The following is a 20,646-nucleotide window of genomic DNA, read 5'->3' on the forward strand; positions in this document are numbered from 1 at the left end:
GCATTGCTATGTTCATCCATTGTGCTCTGTTAATCTCTCTACCTGTTAGCCTCAAGGCAAGGACCGATGGGTATGTTCACCATTCATTCCATTCTCCTCTCCTGTCACCTCTCTAATGCATTGCTGTTCAGCAGCTTGCTCTCCCATTTTCATATGTCTCCTAGGGATATGATAGTCCCTTCAGTGAAGCAAATAGGTTCCCCACAGAATGCTAGTGTTTTTTATATGAAAACGTGAATGTGTATGCTGCTGAAATGACTGCCATTATGGATTTATTTGGTTAAACAAGTAAATCAATTGTGTCACAGCACTTAGCAAACATGACAAAGACAAATGGATCTGAGTATAGACTTTGTTCAACTGTTACTGCTCACATTTCTCCTGGCCAAAGAGAACATTCTACACCTATCCTGAATTAACATCAGATCAATGTCAGTCTTCATTCATTCCTTAGGGGATTTAGAGTTATGTTTTGAAGTCCAGAATCATTGAATTTTACCAACAAATGATTACCTGTTTACACATTCTACACCTCAAATCAAATCAAATTTTATTGCTCACATACACATGGTTAGCAGGTGTTATTGAGAGTGTAGCAAAATGCTTATGCTTCAAGATCCGACAGTGCAGCAGTATCTAACAGGTAATATCTAACAATTCCACAACAAAACCTAATACACACAATCTAGTAAAAGAATGGGATAAGAATATATAAGTGTAAAATATATGGATGAGCAGTGACAGAGCGGCTAAGATGCAATAAATAGTAAAGAATAGATAGTGAAGGATACAGTGGCATTATTAAAGTGACTAGTGTTCTATTTATTATAGTGGACAATGCTATCAAGTCTGTAGGTAGGCAGCCGCCTCTCTGTGCTAGTGGTGGCTGTTTAACAATCTGATGGCCTTGAGATAGAAGCTGTTTTTCAATCTCTCCCAGCTTTGATGCACCTGTACTGACCTCGCCTTCTGGATGGAAGCAGGGTGAACAGGTAGTGGCTCGGGTGGTTATTGTCCTTGATTATCTTTTTGGCCTACCTGTGACATCGGGTGTTGTAGGTGTCCTGGAGGGTGATGCGTTGTGCAGACCGCACCACCCTCTGGAGAGCCCTGCGGTTGAGGGCGGATCAGTTGCCGTACCAGTCGGTGATACAGCCCGACAGGATGCTCAATTGTGTACCTGTAAAAGTTAGTGAGGGTTTTCGGTGACAAGCCCAATTTTTTCAGCCTCCTGAGTTTGAAGAGGCGTTGTTGCGCCTTCTTCACCACACTGTCTGTGTGCATGGACCATTTCAGTGATGTGTACACCGAGGAACTTTTAACCTTTTCTACTGCTGTTCCGTCGATGTGGATATGGGGGTGCTCCCTTCGCTGTTTCCTGAAGTCCACGATCATCTTTTTTGTTTTGCTGACATTGAGTGAGAGATTATTTTCCTGACACCACACTCCGAGGGCCCTCACCTCCTCCCCGTATGCTGTCTCGTCATTGTTGCTAATCAAGCCTAACACTTTGGTGTCGTCTGCAAACTTGATGATTGAATTGGAGGTGTGCATGGCCAGGCAGTCATCGGTGAACAGGGAGTACAGGAGAACACACCCTTGTGGGGCCCTAGTGTTGAGGATCAGAAGAGTGTAGATGTTGTTTCCTACCTTCACCACCTGGGGGCGGCCCATCAGGAAGTCCAGGACCCAGTTGCACAGGGTGGGGTCGACACCCAGGGTCTCAAGCTTAATGATGAGTTTTGAGTGTAAGCAAATTGGAGTGGGTCTAGGGTGACAGGTAAGGTGGAGTTGATATGATCCTTGACTAGTCTCTCAAAGTACTTCATGATGACAGAAGTGAGTTCTACGGGGTGATAGTCATTTAGTTCATTTACCTTAGCTTTCTTGGGAACAGGAACAATGGTGGCCATCTTGAAGCATGTGGGGACAGCAGACTGGGATAGGGATTGATTGAATATGTCCGTAAACACACCAGCCAGCTGGTCTGCGCATGCTCTGAGGACGCGGCTAGGGATGCCGTCTGGGCCGGCAGCCTTGCGAGGGTTAACACGTTGAAATATTTTACTCACATCGGCCACGGAGAAGGAGAGCCCACAGTCTTTGGTAGCGGGCCGCGTCGGTGTCACTGTATTGTCCTCAAAGTACGCAAAGAAGTTGTTTAATTTGTCTGGAAGCACGACTTCGATGTCCGTGAAGGGGCTGGTTTTCTTTTTGTAATCAGTGTTTGCCTGTAGACCCTGCCACATACGTCTTGTGCTTGAGCCATTGAATTGCGACTCCACTTTGTCTCTATACTGATGTTTTGCCTGTTTGATTGCCTTACGGAGGGAATAACTACACAGTTTGTATTCGGCCATGTTTCCAGTTGCCTTGCCATGATTAAATGCGGTGGTTCGTGCTTTCAGTTTTATGCGAATGCTGCCATCAATCCACGGTTTCTGGTTAGGGAAGATTTTAATAGTCACAGTGGGTACTCCTATACACTTTCTTATAAACTCGCTCACAGAGTCAGCGTATACATCAATGTTATTGTCTGAGGCTACCCGGAACATATCCCAGTCCATGTGATCGAAGCAATCTTGATGCGTGGAATCCGATTGGTCAGACCAGCGTTGGGTAGACCTAAGCACGGGCACTTCCTGTTTTAGTTTCTGCCAATAGGAGGGGAGGAACAAGATGGAGTCATGGTCAGATTTGCCAAAAGAAGGGTGGGGAGGGCCTTGTATGCATCGTGGAAGTTAGAGTAGCAATGGTCGAGCTTGTTACTCGCTCGAGTACTGCAATTGATATGCTAATAGAATTTAGGTAGCCTTGTTCTCAAATTAGCTTTGTTGAAATCCCCAGCTACAATAAATGCGGCCTCAGGATATATGGTTTCCACTTTGCATAAAGTCCAGCAAAGTTCCTTGATAGCCGTCTTGGTATCTGCTTGCGGGGGGATATACACAGCTGTGACGATAACTGAGGAGAGTTCTCTTCGGAGATAATACGGTTGGCAATTGATTGTGAGGAATTCTAGGTCAGGGGAACAAAAGGACTTGAGTTCCTGTATGTTGTTACAATTACACCATGAGTCGTTAATCATGAAACATACACCCCCGCCCTTCTTACCGGAGAGATGTTTATTCCTGTTGGCGCGATGCACTGAAAATCCCGTTGGCTGTCCGACAGCATGTCCCCAGCTAGCCAATTTTCCGTGAAACAGAGTATGTTATAATCCCGAATATCTCTTTGGAAAGCAACGCTTGCCCTGATTTCATCGACTTTGTTAACTAGGGACTGGACATTAGTGAGTAATATACTCAGAAGCGGTGGATGGTCCGAAGCCTCACGAAAAGAACGCTCCGGCACCCTCTCCTCCGGCAGGGTTGTTTTGGGTCGGACTCTGGAATCAGTTAAAATGCCTTGGGAGGTGCAGACAAAGGATCCGCTTTGGGAAAGTCGTATTCCTGGTCATAGTTCTGGTTGTGCTGGTAAGTTAACGTCTCTCTGATATCCAATAGTTCTTCCCGGCTGTATGTAATAACACTTAAGGTTTTCTGGGCTAACAATGTAAGAAATAATACATTAAAAAAACAAATACTGCACAGTTTTCTAAGGACTAGAAGCGAAGCTGCCATCTCTATCGGCACCAACAAACTTAAGACATACAATAGTGCCCTACATTACATTTATTATAAATCCAGAAGTCAGAGCACTGACATTTAGAGGGATAAAAAAAACATTCTTATATTTGTGAAGTGAAGCAACCCCTAGACAGGCTACCAGTCTGTTTCTGCTTTAGCTAACTCGTTGTTGCCTTGCCAAACGTATAATAATCTATTAAGAATTTCCATAATTTGAAGGGTGGAGCTTCATACTAATTGAGTTGAGTTCAAAGATAAATGGACTTTGTCAAAGCTGCAGCCTAGTGACCACACTGGACTCCCAATGTATGGGAATTAACTAATCAAGCCCCATTGGTTCTGCCACAGCTGTGTGAACTGGAAAAGCTCTTTGGAAAGAGATCATGCAAAGCACAGGCAGACTGGACCTTCATGAGAGCTTAATGTCCCTTTAAAGCTTAGTGAAACATTGTCAAGTGAAACTGCTGGTTTGCGGTAGCTAAGCTGCTTTCTAGGTGCCACTCTCACCCCTCTTGCATTTACACTTGTGTATTAACTTAACATGACTTGCTAGACTAGTTCAACATGACCAAAGGGAAGGCCATGGGTTAACCAGTATTTATGTCCGATTGTAATCCTACAGTGTACTCTAATCACTGTTTCTCCTTGATGGACTATCCTCTCTCTAAGGAATGATGTGTAGACGGATTCAGATCTGGTCTGGATAAAACGTTTTAACACTACAGTATGTTACGTCTCTGTAAATTCTCTCTCCTCACATGTATCTTTAATCAATAACCCTTAGCTCTCCACTCCTCTATTCCTGCTCTGAAATGTCAACGGAGGAAACACTAATGGTAGTTGAATGCTGTATGTTATGTTTCAGGAATCAATAGTGTCGTGGAGCTGATGAGCTACAATGAGGGTATCGACTCACAGAAGGAAGAACTTATTCATTTATTCAGCTGGTCTCAACTTATATATAGGGGTTCCTCAAAGTGGAATAGGGTCTTATTAATGGTATTTTGGACTAATATTGTGTTTGTTTGAGAGTTATCAGTCTCATAGATCTTGTAAACGGTGAAAACACAATGCTCAGAAAACCATTAAGTCAGCTATCAAAGCCATTAAGTCAGCTAGCTAGCACCATTTCAGCAAGTGACCCCAAATTGAGTTTGGAGTGAGGCTGTTCTAACTCATCCAAATAGAGTGCTGAACACACTTGTGATTTCATCACTTTGTTCACAGGGTTTTGGATCAAAGTTCAAACAATCAGAGTCAGTGACTGAAGTGCCCAGGGTAAGGCAGGGTGAGGCTTATACCCTCTGGCAGGGCGACGTGTGCAGCGGTATTTCAGTGCCACCTCTTTGTGCCAGTCTGCCTCTGTCCCTCTGGTGGCTGCTGGGTAAACGCAGTGGGGTGACGTGCTGCTAAAGGTCACACTTCTTCAATTGATGTCAGCATGTCATATCCCGGCAACAGCTGTGTGGGTGAAATCGGTTTTCCCCCCATTTTGATCAGCCTTTCCCCTTCTGGGACAGTGGGCCAGGGACACGACAGTAGGGACACTAGGGACAGTAGGGACAGTAGGGACACTATGGACACTATGGACACCAGGGACACTAGGGACACTAGGGACACTAGGAACACTAGGGACACTAGGGACACTAGGGACAGGGGAATCTGAACCTGCCAGAGCTTTGGATGGTATGAGGTTAGGATAAGAAATGTTAAGAGCTGGTGTAGTTTTCTCTGGTTGTGTTGGGGAGAATGCAGCTGGATATGCCTGATGCCTATTAGACTCTCTCCCACATGAAGTAGAACAGCCTGGCATGGTGCTGGTACTGCTGCAGTCTATATAACCCATGGCAACTGCATTGAACTGGAGACTATTGTCTTAGCAAATAGCAGCGTAGATAGATGTTGCACGGTTTGTTTGGACTAAGAAACACTGGCATGCAAAATCAAGTACGTTACAAATAAGATCTTACACAGCACGTCACTATCTGTGAATAGACCGACAAGGACTATACACAGTGTACTGTGGATAGGACAGACATTTTTGTTTAACTTACAGCACATTCTCAGTAATGTAACTCTCTCTTATCTTACTGCTCCATAGAGGCTCATAAGAAAGGTGAGTAACACAATGTTGCCTGAAAAAAGTAGGGACAGGTTTGCAAGCAGAGCCCAAGACCGTGACGTCACATCACTCTTACCCCTATGCATCTCCTCAAACCACTGTGGAACCAGAGTGGAACCAGAGTGGAACCCGTTTGTGTCGTTCCTTCCTAGCTCTCTCTAATATCACAAACCAGAGCCTTCTTACTGTAACAAAAAGTCTCTGTTACTGACTCATTAGAGGCAGAGAGCTCTCACTCTCTCTCTCTCTCACCTCCCATTCCCTACACCTGTAGTCATGTGATGATGATAATCTGTATTCTGCTCCATGGATACAGGAAGCAGGCGTCTCCCCTGAGTGACACATCTGACTGCATGCCTTCAGTATTGTGTTGTGGACAGCAGGACAGTCGTCCAAGAGGAGAGGACAGGCTGACAGGGGCAGGCTGGGTCAGTCTGTGGCCCCTGCATTGTGTGAGGTCACCCCTGCCTTGCTTGAGGTCATCATCATGAGCCAGAGTCTTGGTTCTCCCACTATGATGCAGATAGATGCAGATAAAGAGAGAGATGAGATTGAGAGAGAGAGAAGAGTGAGAGAAATAGAGAAAAGGAGAGATAGAGAAAGGGAGAGAGAGAGAGAGAAAAGGACAGAGAGCGAATGGCCACAGGGGACATTCTGTCTGACAGTGTGTCTTGTGTGTGATGGGTGGTGTTCTGTCTCCGCAGGCGGCCCAGGGGGGTGGACACAGGACACTTCTGTATGGACACGCTATCCTCCTGAGGCACTCCTTCAGCGCTATGGTGAGGGTACACCACACACACTCACTCATCCATTACCCAAGGAAAATGTATTGTTTTCTCATTACTCCATGTGTTACTGTTTCATAGTTACGACAGTTTATCTGAACATTTGTTGCACATGTCCTAGTGACATTTGTTCCAGTTCTGAATGTGACACCGGAGTTGTGTGCCTCTTTTGATCAGCTCTTTTATGTTGTTTTGTTGTCTATCTATCCGTTCCAGTATCTGACCTGTTTAAAGACATCAAGGTCACAGACAGATAAGCTGTCCTTTGATGTGGGGCTGCAGGAGGACTCAACAGGTAAAACCTCCTCTATCTGTCTCTACTCTCACTATCACACAGTCACTCTCTTAGCTGGGATTCTGATTGGGACTGACTCATGGGATTTCACCTGCCCCAGTGTTCATTTCAGATTCTCCTAAGCACTGCACGAAAAGAGGGACTTTCAGTTCGGATACTGTAAAAAATGTTCCACATTTGCAGAGATTTTGTGTCAAGTCATTTATTCCGTAGGATATCTCTGAAAACATTCCTAGCAGACTGAAATAAATGTCTTAGATGTGCTCTATGTTACGATGTCGAGGCTCAGCTAATTTGTCTCATAGAGATGTAAAAGATGGTTTGGCTGTCCACGTATTGGAAAGCTGGTTGCTATGGTGCTTGCATGTTGATGAGTGTGAGTGGGCATATATTAGTGTTTGTGTGAATACATTTGTGTGTCAAATCTAATTTGTGTCTGTGCTGTGCGTGCGTGCGTGCGTGTGTGTGTGTGTGTGTGTGTGTGTGTGTGTGTGTGTGTGTGTGTGTGTGTGTGTGTGTGTGTGTGTTGCTTTCACCATTGTAATCTGAGTCTCAATCACCTGTGTATGTAGATCATAGAGTTGTAATCAACATTGTGCAGGCATGTGTCCCCACCAGTCCCCACCAGCATGTGTCCCCACCAGTCTCTCTGTGTTCCTGCAGGTGAAGCCTGTTGGTGGACCATCCATCCTGCCTCCAAACAGAGGTCAGAGGGCGAGAAAGTGCGCATCGGTGATGACCTCATCCTCGTCAGCGTGTCATCGGAACGATACCTTGTGAGTACTCCCTCAGTCTATAAACGTCTTATTAAGAATAGTTTATATGATAGGCTATTAAATGTTTCCAGCCCCATTTCACAGAACCATTATGCCATTCAATCCAGTAGGATGAGCCATGAATTGTAGATCTCGGACTGAAGGTGTCTCCCTCCCACTCAGCTCCCTCTGTCCAGTAAAGAAGACGAGATATTGGGGACAGGAAGCTAAGAAAGAGCAGGAGAAGGTTACGTACGGAGAGCTGGGAGGGAGAGAGCAGCACTGTCAAACTGAATACCTACTATACCCTATCTTGCTCTGTTCCCTATCCCACCTTTCCTACACTGTGTGGCCTGGCAAACCCTGCTCCCCTGTTCCTCATCAGGCCCATCTATGACCATCTCCCAGACCCCTCTGTTATTCCACTGTGTGGGCCTCAGGGCCTTGTGGCATGCTATTCCTGGAAAACATCTCCAGAATGATGCAGGGAGAGTGTAACAACAGCCAGCCCAGCCAAGCCAAGCCCATGTTTATGGGAATTAAGCAGGGATACGGCAGCTTTCACTGGGCTATAGGCCCACTTTCATGTGACTGTTACTGCCACAGCTCCTCTCTGTGCTGCTGTCACCAGCGAGACGCTCCCTCTAACCAGGCCTACAGCACCTTCAGGTCCAGGGCTGGAGAGTTCCCCTGCGACAATCTGCTGCAGAAATGTCCCATGCACGGACACGCCAACAGGCACACCTGAACCCACACACACATACACATACACGCTCACACACATACAGACACACACACACATACACACACACAGCCCTCTAGAAACTGGCAGTCCCACGTTCACAGTGCTGTTGTCTCTCCAGTGCCAGCTTCTCTCCAGGTTGATGAATGACTCTAAATCTACTGCAGCAATAGCTTGCATGCATGGACAAACCTCTGAGTTGTAGCCTGGCTCAATGCCTTGAATCAAACTGTGTATTTGACATGGCTCCTGCAGTATAGGCTAACGGTAGTTTATGTCCTGTAATGTAGTTATTGATGGTGTGTGTAACATAATGTTTCTCTGTCCCCACCAGCACCTGTCCATCTCCAATGGCAACATCCAGGTGGACGCGTCCTTCATGCAGACTCTGTGGAATGTCCACCCCACCTGCTCAGGCAGCAACGTGGAGGAGGGTATGTCCAACTGTTAGTTTCGTTTCACTGCTAAACTGGCTTATAATGTTGTTTGAAATGTATGGGTATCAATTAAAGGTGCTGTTAATCCATCCTCCAATAGGTTATCTGCTGGGTGGCCATGTGTTGCGTCTGTTCCACGGTCATGATGAAGTTCTGACCATCCCAGGTTCCGACCAGAGTGATGAGCAACAGAGGTAAGTCACACAACTGGGAAACAGCTGTAAGACTAAACGCGATGAGTCTTCAGGAGTTAAAGAGCGGCTTCCTGTTAAAAGCAGCTAATCCCTTTGAAAAACGGCCTATGTGGCATCGATATGAGTCAAACAGTTATTCTGGTGTCAAAACTTACTACAAAGTCTAAATAGGATCGTTTTGGTCATCAAGTCAGTCTCGTTTAAAACGGAGTTTGGCACATCCTTGCATCAATAACGGCTAAATGAAGGTCGGGGTTTGATTAGACGATGTCCGTTTGTCCACTAACATGGGGTGACAAGCTGTGGTGATTGCTCTCTATCCAATAGCATATACAGTGCGACAGACCTGCTCAAGCAGCTCCGACTGTTTACATAAGACACGTCACATTTTCTTTAACTTGAGAAATACCCCACTAAACACCTTAGTTTGATGTAAAATTGCCCAACTGAAACATCCTTGGAAAAACTTCAAAATGATCTTAGATTCTTTCTGGGGATTATGAGGAAGTGAAATAAATATGTGTCCGTGTCTACTGTGTCTCATGGGAAATTAACATCATTAACCAAACGTGGAATCGGTCAGGAAACACACCTCCAAGACTGAGATCAACCTTTTCTGATGAGCAACAGAAAAACACTTGTGCCAATTGGCTTGTTAAGTGGCTCTTTAAGGAATTTGTTTTTTCCTTTGTCTTTTGTGAAAGGGGCCTAAAATCAAACTTGGTGGACCTGGCTGACTGTTTGTTTTGAATTCCCTGTGGGTCCAACAGGTTGGTGTCACTACTCAGTCTGACACTGGGTCTCAGGAGCAGGAAAAATGGCCGCCCTGCTATTGATAGTCGCACAGCGCTAGCGCTGACAGCCAGCAAGGTAGCAGAGGGATATGGCACACAAGGCCTGAAGTGGGTCGAGACAACAGTAGCAGAAGCCCACAGCAACGTTAACATAGCCAGTCACCGAAGACGTGTGAGATGACCCTTCATCTTCCTCCCAGTCAAACAGTCTATTTTTAGGACGGTGTGTGTGGGGCAATAATTCACTGAGGATTACATATTGGTTGTCAGTTTTGACTTTGCCTTTAGTCATGTCCTTGAAATTGAATAGAGGAAGCATTTTTTTAAAGACGCAAAATTTCAGGAGGTCCATCAAACCTAGTCCTAACTGTCACCAAGGGCTATGAAAGATTCCTTTTATCTTTGGAGCCAGTCACCCATATCAGTGATAGACAGTGTTGCTCTCAGTCTCTGTTGGTTATGTGGGTGGCCTCGATGAAAGATGTGCTCTGTTGGTTCATCTGAGGTCCCAGTCTGAGTATTACCTCCTGTGAGCTGATATCACTATGACTGTAGGGAATAAAGCAGTCAGAGATGGTATCCTGCTAAAGTCATAAAACATGACTTTAGGATCATTATGAGCCTGTGGCAGTTTTAATAAAACATTGCATAGATCCAGACATGTCAACCTCATGCTCCTCTCGTGTCCCCAGGATAGTGAACTATGAGACGGGGAATGCAGGAGCCAAGGCCAGGTCTCTGTGGAGGCTGGAGCCTCTGAGAATCAGGTGAGTTCACCTCTTTTTATCCTCTCCGTCTTCTCTCTATATGTGTTCTGTCTCTCCCTCCCTCTCTCCCTCTGATCTGTCTATCTCTTTCTTTCTCTCTCTTCCTCCCTACCTCTCTCTCTTCCTCCCTCCCTCTGCTCTGATTCACCTTGATATTTCAAGATGCTTTGAGTCATTTCAACTTTTTGACCCCAACTATTTGTAGTCTTTCAAAGATTCCTTTCCTCTCCTGCACTTTCAGATCTGGAATGTGTCATCCATGTGTCATCTGCTATTTTGTTTTGATTTGAGAAACTGGTTAATGTCTAGTCATAAGAATATTACTGTAACTTATATTACTATAAGTGCCTAATTAGTAGTTTTTGTTGTTGGTATAATTCTGTGTGTGTATGTGTGTGTATGTGCGTGTGTGCCCCTGGACAGCTGGAGCGGGAGTCACATTCCCTGGGGCCAGCCCTTCCGTCTCCGCCACCTCACCACGGGGCACTACCTGTCCCTGACGGAGGAGAGGGGGGTGGTGCTGCAGGACCGGGAGAAGTCTGACACATCCTCCACTGCCTTCTGCTTTAGAGCCTCCAAGGTCAGAGTGCAGGACCAGCTCACACACACACACTTCTCAAACTTTGCCTTTCCATCACAGTCAAGGACTTAGCCGCACACTCACTTACAGAGAGCTACTGGAAGGATATGACAGTCCTAGGAACAATTCTAAAGACTTTCAAATGAATTGCACACACTCTCTTTGAGTTATTAAGCACATTAAAGCCATGCCATAAAGGTTCATTTAGCTGAAGTTGCTCTCTAAAAATGTATGGACCTGCGGCACCATACCATTCTGGACTAGGGTATTTAAGTCTATTCTTGGTAATGGTGCTTTCAGACGTGATCTTCGCAATTAGTGACCTCTTCACTATGGATCAATAGCATGGTGTAATCCACCATTTCACTGCGGCAGTTTATCATAGGTATAATACACTATACATTATCCATTGTGTCTGTTCTTAATGGGGGAACAAATGCATAGGGATGCATGAGGGCTTGCCTGCGGCCATCCTTTGTTGCTCAGTGATATAGGCTATACACATTGTATGACCTCTTCCTATCTCTTCCTCCCTCTGTCTCTCTCTATTAGGCTAGCCGTCATAGAGTGTGTAATTACAAGTTGTATTATGGAAAGCTGTCAGTGCTCCTTCAGTCCTTGACCAGCCTGATCCAGATCTGTCATCATCTTTAAATGTCTTTTCTTAGATCAAGGTCTCTTAACACCTGCTGCTTAGCATAATAACATGTGATTTGAATAAAACTGTATAACGTTTTGAAGCCTGGCTTGGAGACTTTGTGTGACGTCTTGATCTTGTTTTGGATTCTTCCTTCCCTCTAGGAAAAGCTGGAGTCGAGTCCAAAGCGGGACATCGAGGGCATGGGGATGGCAGAGATTAAGTATGGGGACTCAATCTGCTTCGTCATGCATGTGGCTACAGGACTCTGGCTGTCCTACCAGGCGCCTGATGTAAAATCATCTCGCCTGGGCCCTTTCAAGAGACGGGTGAGACACCAATACACTGCTTTATTTGTCAGCTGTTTATGATACAGCCAGGACTTTTTAAAATCTCTACTTGGATGAATTAACTGACTTTCAAGTGAGAACTGTTATGGTGTGACTATTCCACTAGCAGTGATAAAAAATAATCCCATTGAAAAAACAATTGACCAGAAAGTAGCACATGCAATAAATATCATTAGAAAATTCCAAAAGCAGATGAGAATTCTCTTGCTGATTCTCTAGTTGATAGGTTTGAGATAAGTGTTTTACACTGATAGTGCTTTTCCTGTGACTAAATCAAACCCTGTGGCTGAAATGAATGAGATGTGAGAGGAGTGTATTTGACAGTCCCTGGACTCCACAGATACAGACCCTAATAGCCTGTAGTGTCAGCAGCACCTGCATTACAGCCAAGCCATGCTCATCTCTGCTAATGTCTGGAAATTGCTCCCTCTCTCTCTCTCTCTCTCTCTCTTTCTCTCTCTCTCTCTCTCTCTATCACACTCTATCCCCCTCTCTCTCCCTCCCTTACCTACCCCCCTTTCTCTCTCTTTCTCTGTCTCTCCCCGCTCTCTATCTCTCCCTCCCCTAACCCTCTCTCTCTCTCTCTCTCTCTCTCTTCCAGGCTTTCCTCCACTCTGAGGGTCATATGGATGATGGGCTGACCTTGCAGCGGTGTCAGCACGAAGAGTCCCGTGCTGCTCGCATCATCCGAAACACCACCTGCCTCTTCAGTCACTTCATCAGGTAGCACCACTATCACCGCTACACCACTATCACCGCTACACCTAATATCACCACTACACCTAAAATCACCGCTACACCTAATATCACCGCTACACCTAATATAAACGCTAACACCACTATCACCGCTACACCACTATCACCGCTACACCACTATCACCGCTACACCTAATATCACCACTACACCTAATATCACCGCTACACCACTATCACCGCTACACCACTATCACCGCTACACCACTATCTCCGCTACACCTAATATCACCGCTACACCTAATATCACCGCTACACCTAATATCACCGCTACACCTAATATCACCGCTACACCTAATAACACCACTATCACCGCTACACCACTATCTCCGCTACACCACTATCTCCGCTACACCTAATATCACCACTACACCTAATATCACCGCTACACCTAATATCACCGCTACACCTAATATCACCGCTACACCACTATAACCGCTACACCTAATATCACCGCTACACCTAATATCACCGCTACACCTAATATCACCGCTACACCTAATATCACCGCTACACCTAATATCACCGCTACACCTAATAACACCACTATCATCGCTACACCACTATCTCCGCTACACCTAATATCACCGCTACACCTAATATCACCGCTACACCTAATATAACCACTACACCTAATATAACCACTACACCTAATATCACCGCTACACCTAATATCACCGCTACACCACTATAACCGCTACACCTAATATCACCGCTACACCTAATATCACCGCTACACCTAATATCACCGCTACACCTAATATCACCGCTACACCTAATATCACCGCTACACCACTATAACCGCTACACCTAATATCTCCGCTACACCTAATATCACCGCTACACCTAATATCACCGCTACACCTAATATCACCGCTACACCACTATAACCGCTACACCACTATAACCGCTACACCTAATATCACCGCTACACCACTATCACCGCTACACCTAATATCACCGCTACACCTAATATCACCGCTACACCTAATATCACCGCTACACCTAATGTCACCACTACACCTAATATAACCGCTACACCACTATCACCGCTACACCACTATCAAATCAAATCAAATGTTCAAATCAAATTTATTTATATAGCCCTTCGTACATCAGCTGATATCTCAAAGTGCTGTACAGAAACCCAAACAGCAAGCAATGCAGGTGTAGAAGCACGGTGGCTAGGAAAAACTCCCTAGAAAGGCCAAAACCTAGGAAGAAACCTAGAGAGGAACCAGGCTATGAGGGGTGGCCAGTCCTCTTCTGGCTGTGCCAGGTGGAGATTATAACAGAACATGGCCAAGATGTTCAAATGTTCATAAATGACCAGCATGGTCAAATAATAATAATCACAGTAGTTGTCGAGGGTGCAGCATCTCAGGAGTAAATGTCAGTTGGCTTTTCATAGCCGATCATTAAGAGTATCTCTACCGCTCCTGCGGTCTCTAGAGAGTTGAAAACAGCAGGTCTGGGACAGGTAGCACATCCGGTGAACAGGTCAGGGTTCCATAGCCGCAGGCAGAACAGTTGAAACTGGAGCAGCAGCATGGCCAGGTGGACTGGGGACAGCAAGGAGTCGTCATGCCAGGTAGTCCTGAGGCATGGTCCTAGGGCTCAGGTCCTCCGAGAGAGAGAAAGAAAGAGAGAAAGAGAGAATTAGAGAGAGCATACTTAAATTCACACAGGACACCGGATAAGACAGGAGAAGTACTCCAGATATAACAAACTGACCCTAGCCCCCTGACACATAAACTACTGCAGCATAAATACTGGAGGTTGAGACAGGAGGGGTCAGGAGACACTGTGACCCCATCCGATGATACCCCCGGACAGGGCCAAACAGGAAGGATATAACCCCACCCACTTGGCCAAAGCACAGCCCCCACACCACTAGAGGGATACCTTACCATCCTGAGACAAGGCCGAGTATAGCCCACGAAGATCTCCGCCACGGCACAACCCAAGAGGGGGGGGGGCCACTCAAGTGACGCACCCCTCCTAGGGACGGCATGAAAGAGCACCAGTAAGCCAGTGACTCAGCCCCTGTAAGGGTTGAGTCACTGTAGGGTTAGAGGCAGAGAATCCCAGTGGAGAGAGGGGAACCGGCCAGGCAGAGACAACAAGGGCGGTTCGTTGCTCCAGAGCCGTTCCGTTCACCTTCACACTCCTGGGCCAGACTACACTCAATCATATGACCCACTGAAGAGATGAGTCTTCAGTAAAGACTTAAAATTTGAGACCGAGTCTGCGTCTCTCACATGGGTAGGCAGACCATTCCATAAAAATGGAGATCTATAGGAGAAAGCCCTGCCTCCAGCTGTTTGCTTAGAAATTCTAGGGACAATTAGGAGGCCTGCGTCTTGTGACCGTAGCGTACGTGTAGGTATGTACGGCAGGACCAAATCTGAAAGATAGGTAGGAGCAAGCCCATGTAATGCTTTGTAGGTTAGCAGTAAAACCTTGAAATCAGCCCGTGCCTTAACAGGAAGCCAGTGTAGGGAGGCTAGCACTGGAGTAATATAATCAAATGTTTTGGTTCTAGTCAGGATTCTAGCAGCCGTATTTAGCACTAACTGAAGTTTATTTAGTGCTTTATCCGGGTAGCCGGAAAGTAGAGCATTGCAGTAGTCTAACCTAGAAGTAACAAAAGCATGGATTAATTTTTCTGCATTTTTTTGGGACAGAAAGTTTCAGATTTTTGCAATGTTACGTAGATGGAAAAAAGCTGTCCTTGAAACAGTCTTGATATGTTCGTCAAAAGAGAGATCAGGGTCCAGAGTAACGCCGAGGTCCTTCAGTTTTATTTGAGACGACTTTACAACCATCAAGATTAATTGTCAGATTCAACAGAAGATCTCTTTGTTTCTTGGGACCTAGAACAAGCATCTCTGTTTTGTCCGAGTTTAAAAGTAGAACGTTGTCAGCCATCCACTTCCTTATGTCTGAAACAGGCTTCTAGCGAGGGCAATTTTGGGGCTTCACCATGTTTCATTGAAATGTACAGCTGTGTGTCATCCGCATAGCAGTGAAAGTTAACATTATGTTTTTGAATGACATCCCCAAGAGGTAAAATATATAGTGAAAACAATAGTGGTCCTAAAACGGAACCTTGAGGAACACCAAAATGTACAGTTGATTTATCAAAGGACAAACCATTCACAGAGACAAACTGATATCTTTCCCGACAGATAAGATCTAAACCAGGCCAGAACTCGTGTAGACCAATTTGGGTTTCCAATCTCTCCAAAATAATGTGGTGATCGATGGGATCAAAGGCAGCACTAAGGTCTAGGAGCACGAGGACAGATGCAGCTATCACCGCTATACCACTACAACACTATCTCCGATACACCGCTACACCACTATCACGCTACACCACTATCACCGCTACACCACTACAGGACTATCACCGATACACTGCTACACCACTATCACTGATACACCGCTACACCACTATCACCGCTATGCCACTATCACCGATATACCCCTACGCCACTATCCCCGCTACAACACTTTCACGGCTACACCGCTATCACCGCTACACCACTGTCACCGCTACACCACTATCACCTCTATCACCGCTACACCACTATCACCACTACACCGCTACACCATTATCACCGCTACACCACTATCACCGCTACACCACTATCACCACTACACCGCTACACCATTATCACCGCTACACCACTATCACCGCTACACCACTATCACCTCTACACCGCTACACCACTATCACCGCTACACCACTATCACCAATATCACCACTATCACCACTACACCGCTACACCATTATCACCGCTACACTACTATCACCGCTACACCACTATCACCGCTACACCATTATCACCGCTACACCACTATCACCGCTACACCATTATCAACGCTACACCATTATCACCGCTACACCACTATCACCGCCACACCATTATCACCACTACACTGCTACACCATTATCACTGCTACACCACTTTCACCGCTACACCACTATCACCAATATCACCACTACACCACTATCACCGCTACAACATTATAACCGATACACCACTATCACCGCTACACCACTATCACCGCTACATCATTATCACCTCTACACCGCTACACCACTATCACCGCTACACCACTACCACCAATATCACCACTATCACCACTACACCGCTACACCATTATCACCCCTACACTACTATCACCGCTACACCACTATCACCGCTACACCATTATCACCGCTACACCACTATCACCGCTACACCATTATCACCGCTACACCACTATCACCGCTACACCACTATCACCGCTACACCATTATCACCGCTACACCACTATCACCGCTACACCACTATCACCGCTACACCACTATCACCGCTACACCATTATCACCACTACACCACTATCACCACTACACCACTAACACCGCTACACCACTATCACCACTACACCGCTACACCACTATCACCGCTACACCACTATCACCGCTACACCACTATCACCGCTACACCACTATCACCAATATCACCGCTACACCACTATCACCACTACACCGCTACACCATTATCACCGCTACACCACTATCACCGCTACACCTAATATCACCGCTACACCACTATCACCAATATCACCACTATCACCTCTAAACCGCTACACCACTATCACCGCTACACCATTATCACCTCTACACCTCTACACCACTATCACCGCTACACCACTATCACCAATATCACCACTATCACCACTACACCGCTACACCATTATCACCCCTACACTACTATCACCGCTACAACACTATCACCGCTACACCATTATCACCGCTACACCACTATCACCGCTACACCACTATCACTGCTACACCACTATCACCGCTACACCATTACTACCGCTACACCACTATCACCGCTACACCACTATCACCGCTACACCACTATCACCGCCACACCACTATCACCACTACACCGCTACACCATTATCACCGCTACACCACTATCACCGCTACACCAATATCACCGCTACGCCACTATCACCAATATCACCGCTACACCACTATCACCACTACACCGCTACACCATTATCACCGATACACCACTATCACCGCTACACCACTATCACCGATACACCACTATCACCGCTACACCACTATCACCGCTACACCATTATCACCGCTACACCACTATCACCGCTACACCACTATCACCGCTACACCATTTTCACCGCTACACCACTATCACCGCTACACCACTATCACCGCTACACCATTATCAACGCTACACCACTATCACCGCTACGCCACTAACACCGCTACACCACTATCACCGCCACACCACTATCACCCCTACACCACTATCGCCACTACACCAGTATCACTGCTACACCGCTACACCAGTATCACCGCCACACCGCTACACAACTATCGCCACTACACCACTATCACCGCTACACCATTATCACCACTATCACCGCTACACCACTATCACCGCTACACAACTTTCACCACTACACCATTATCACCGCTACACCACTATCACCGCTACACCATTATCACCACTACACCACTATCACCACTACACCACTATCACCGCTACACAACTATCGCCACTACACCATTATCACCGCTACACCACTATCACCGCTACACCACTATCACCGCTACACAACTATCACCACTACACCCTTATCACTGCTACACCATTATCACCGCTACACCACTACATCGCTGCACAACTATCACCACTATCACCGCTACACGACTATAACCACTATACCATTATCACCACTACATCACTATCACCACTACACAACTACACCATTATCACCGCTACACCACTATCACCACTACACCATTATCACCGCTACACCACAATCACCGCTACACCACTATCACCACTGCACCACTATCACCGCTAAACCACTTTCACCGCTACACCATTATCACCACTACACCACTATCACCGTTACACCACTATCACCGCTACACCACTATCACCATTATCACCGCTACACCACTATCCCCGCTACACCACTATCCCCGCTACACCACTTTCACCACTACACCACTATCACCGCTACACCACTATCACCACTACACCGCTAAACCATTTTCACCGCTACACCACTACTAAACCACACAACCAAAATATAACTAATCATTGACTGTAGTGTAATAGTCATGCTGTCGACGTAAAACCTTGTACATTTGAATGAGCAGAAGCAGTTAAGCTTATGGCCTGTGAGAAGGGTCCTCTATGGATAGCACGGCCCCCAGACAGCATGCTGCCTGCCTTGCTCAATGACCCGGTCCCTAGCCAAACAGGACAATAAACATCTCATGCCATGAGGCCACGCAATGGAATGGAAGAGAGCTCAATGGATAGATCAAGTATTAAACTGGCCTGTGACTGTGACTGTGACTCAAACCCAAACCCCCTCGGTGACGTCAGTCGGTCACACATGGCTGACTGGTTTTCACCACTGTCCAGACCCAGACCGCCTCTTGTGAGCTGTACCTCTCCACACACCCCTCCCACTCTGTGTGACAGAGTAGGCACTATTTTTAGCTCACCCAGAAATACAATTTCAGCATGGATGAACCTCAAGGCACAAATGATGTTCACTATGGCAGTCACTCCTTGAGTCAAATTCCAATACTGGAGTTCGGTGTTGTTATGAAATCTAATGGCATCATTATGAAACCTTCTGATTATATAATGATATAGTGATATAAATGAGCTGCTCTCATAATATTATGTTGTTTTGATGTAGAAAAATGGAGAACTTTTAAATAGTCATCTGATGAAGATAATCTCTTCTCCTGTTCCAGAGACCTAGACTGTCTGGGGGGTAAGAACCGTGCATCAGTAGCCCTGCCCATCGAGGAGGTCCTCCAGACTCTCTACGACCTCATCACCTACTTCCAGCTGCCTGACGCTGAGCTGGAGCACGAGGAGAAACAGATCATGCTGCGCTCGCTCAAGAACCGACAGAACCTCTTCAAACAGGAAGTGAGTTCATCCACACAGGAAGTGCTGCATCGCAATCCTGCATGGCGGTTGGTTGGCAGCAGAGGACAATAAAAGTCAAAAGTCAGGTTATTGCAGGGACCGGGCATTGACACAATGTTCGCAATACACACTGTTTTTAAAGGCTAAATCAATAGATTCTATAGTATTTCAACGGCGCATTCTATTTCAGAGCATTGCTTTTTAACTGTCAGCAGTTTTGCTCAGAGTTTTTCTGCAGTGGAGCCTTTTGATAAGCCTCTCGGCCCAAAATTTCTCTTATCAATTATAAAATATCAGCTTCCTTCCCTTGTGCCTGTAATGTCAATTACTCAACGTCAACTACTCTCCCTAACTCAAACAAAAGCCGCTGCTTTGGATTTTATTTTCCCCCAGTGGTTCACTATGTCCTCAAGCAATAAGTTGATAACTTGAATTAATGTAAAATAGCTGTATGCTGTGTTTATGTTATGTTTACATAACTAGTATTACCATGGATCCTGCCCTTGGAATGCTGCTATAACTCATCTATATCCTAGCCTACACACTACTCCATTATTTTATTAACATCCCCAAACTACCCTTTTCTATAAAAGTTATAAAGTATATGTTTCATTATTGACAGCTGACATAAATAACTTGCAATGTCCTTTCTCACTGGGTTTGCATACCTCTTAGCATGTCTGATCAGCAGAGGTGGGACCAAGTCATTGTTTTACAAGTCACAAGTAAGTCTCAAATCTTAGCACTCAAGTCCCAAGTCAAGACAGGCAAGTCCGAGTCAAGTCTCAAGTCAAGACCGACAAGTATCAAGTCA

The 20,646-nt window shown here is 45.9% G+C and overlaps 1 protein-coding gene across 3 annotated transcripts in view; it reads left to right on the forward strand.

The window, feature by feature from the left end:
* Positions 1-20,646, forward strand: part of LOC129811628 (ryanodine receptor 3-like) — a 153,750-nt gene that overhangs the window by 59,219 nt on the left and 73,885 nt on the right. For all 3 annotated transcript variants that reach the window (XM_055863081.1, XM_055863082.1, XM_055863083.1), the window contains exons 4-13: positions 6,456-6,530; positions 6,753-6,831; positions 7,495-7,607; positions 8,663-8,762; positions 8,866-8,959; positions 10,446-10,520; positions 10,944-11,100; positions 11,902-12,066; positions 12,689-12,810; positions 19,652-19,832. In XM_055863081.1, coding sequence (XP_055719056.1) covers positions 6,456-6,530; positions 6,753-6,831; positions 7,495-7,607; positions 8,663-8,762; positions 8,866-8,959; positions 10,446-10,520; positions 10,944-11,100; positions 11,902-12,066; positions 12,689-12,810; positions 19,652-19,832 — 1,161 coding nt within the window. The remainder of the gene's footprint in view (positions 1-6,455; positions 6,531-6,752; positions 6,832-7,494; positions 7,608-8,662; positions 8,763-8,865; positions 8,960-10,445; positions 10,521-10,943; positions 11,101-11,901; positions 12,067-12,688; positions 12,811-19,651; positions 19,833-20,646) is intronic.

Source organism: Salvelinus fontinalis, chromosome 15 (genome assembly GCF_029448725.1).
Source record: "Salvelinus fontinalis isolate EN_2023a chromosome 15, ASM2944872v1, whole genome shotgun sequence".
Classification (NCBI taxonomy): Eukaryota; Metazoa; Chordata; class Actinopteri; order Salmoniformes; family Salmonidae; genus Salvelinus; species Salvelinus fontinalis.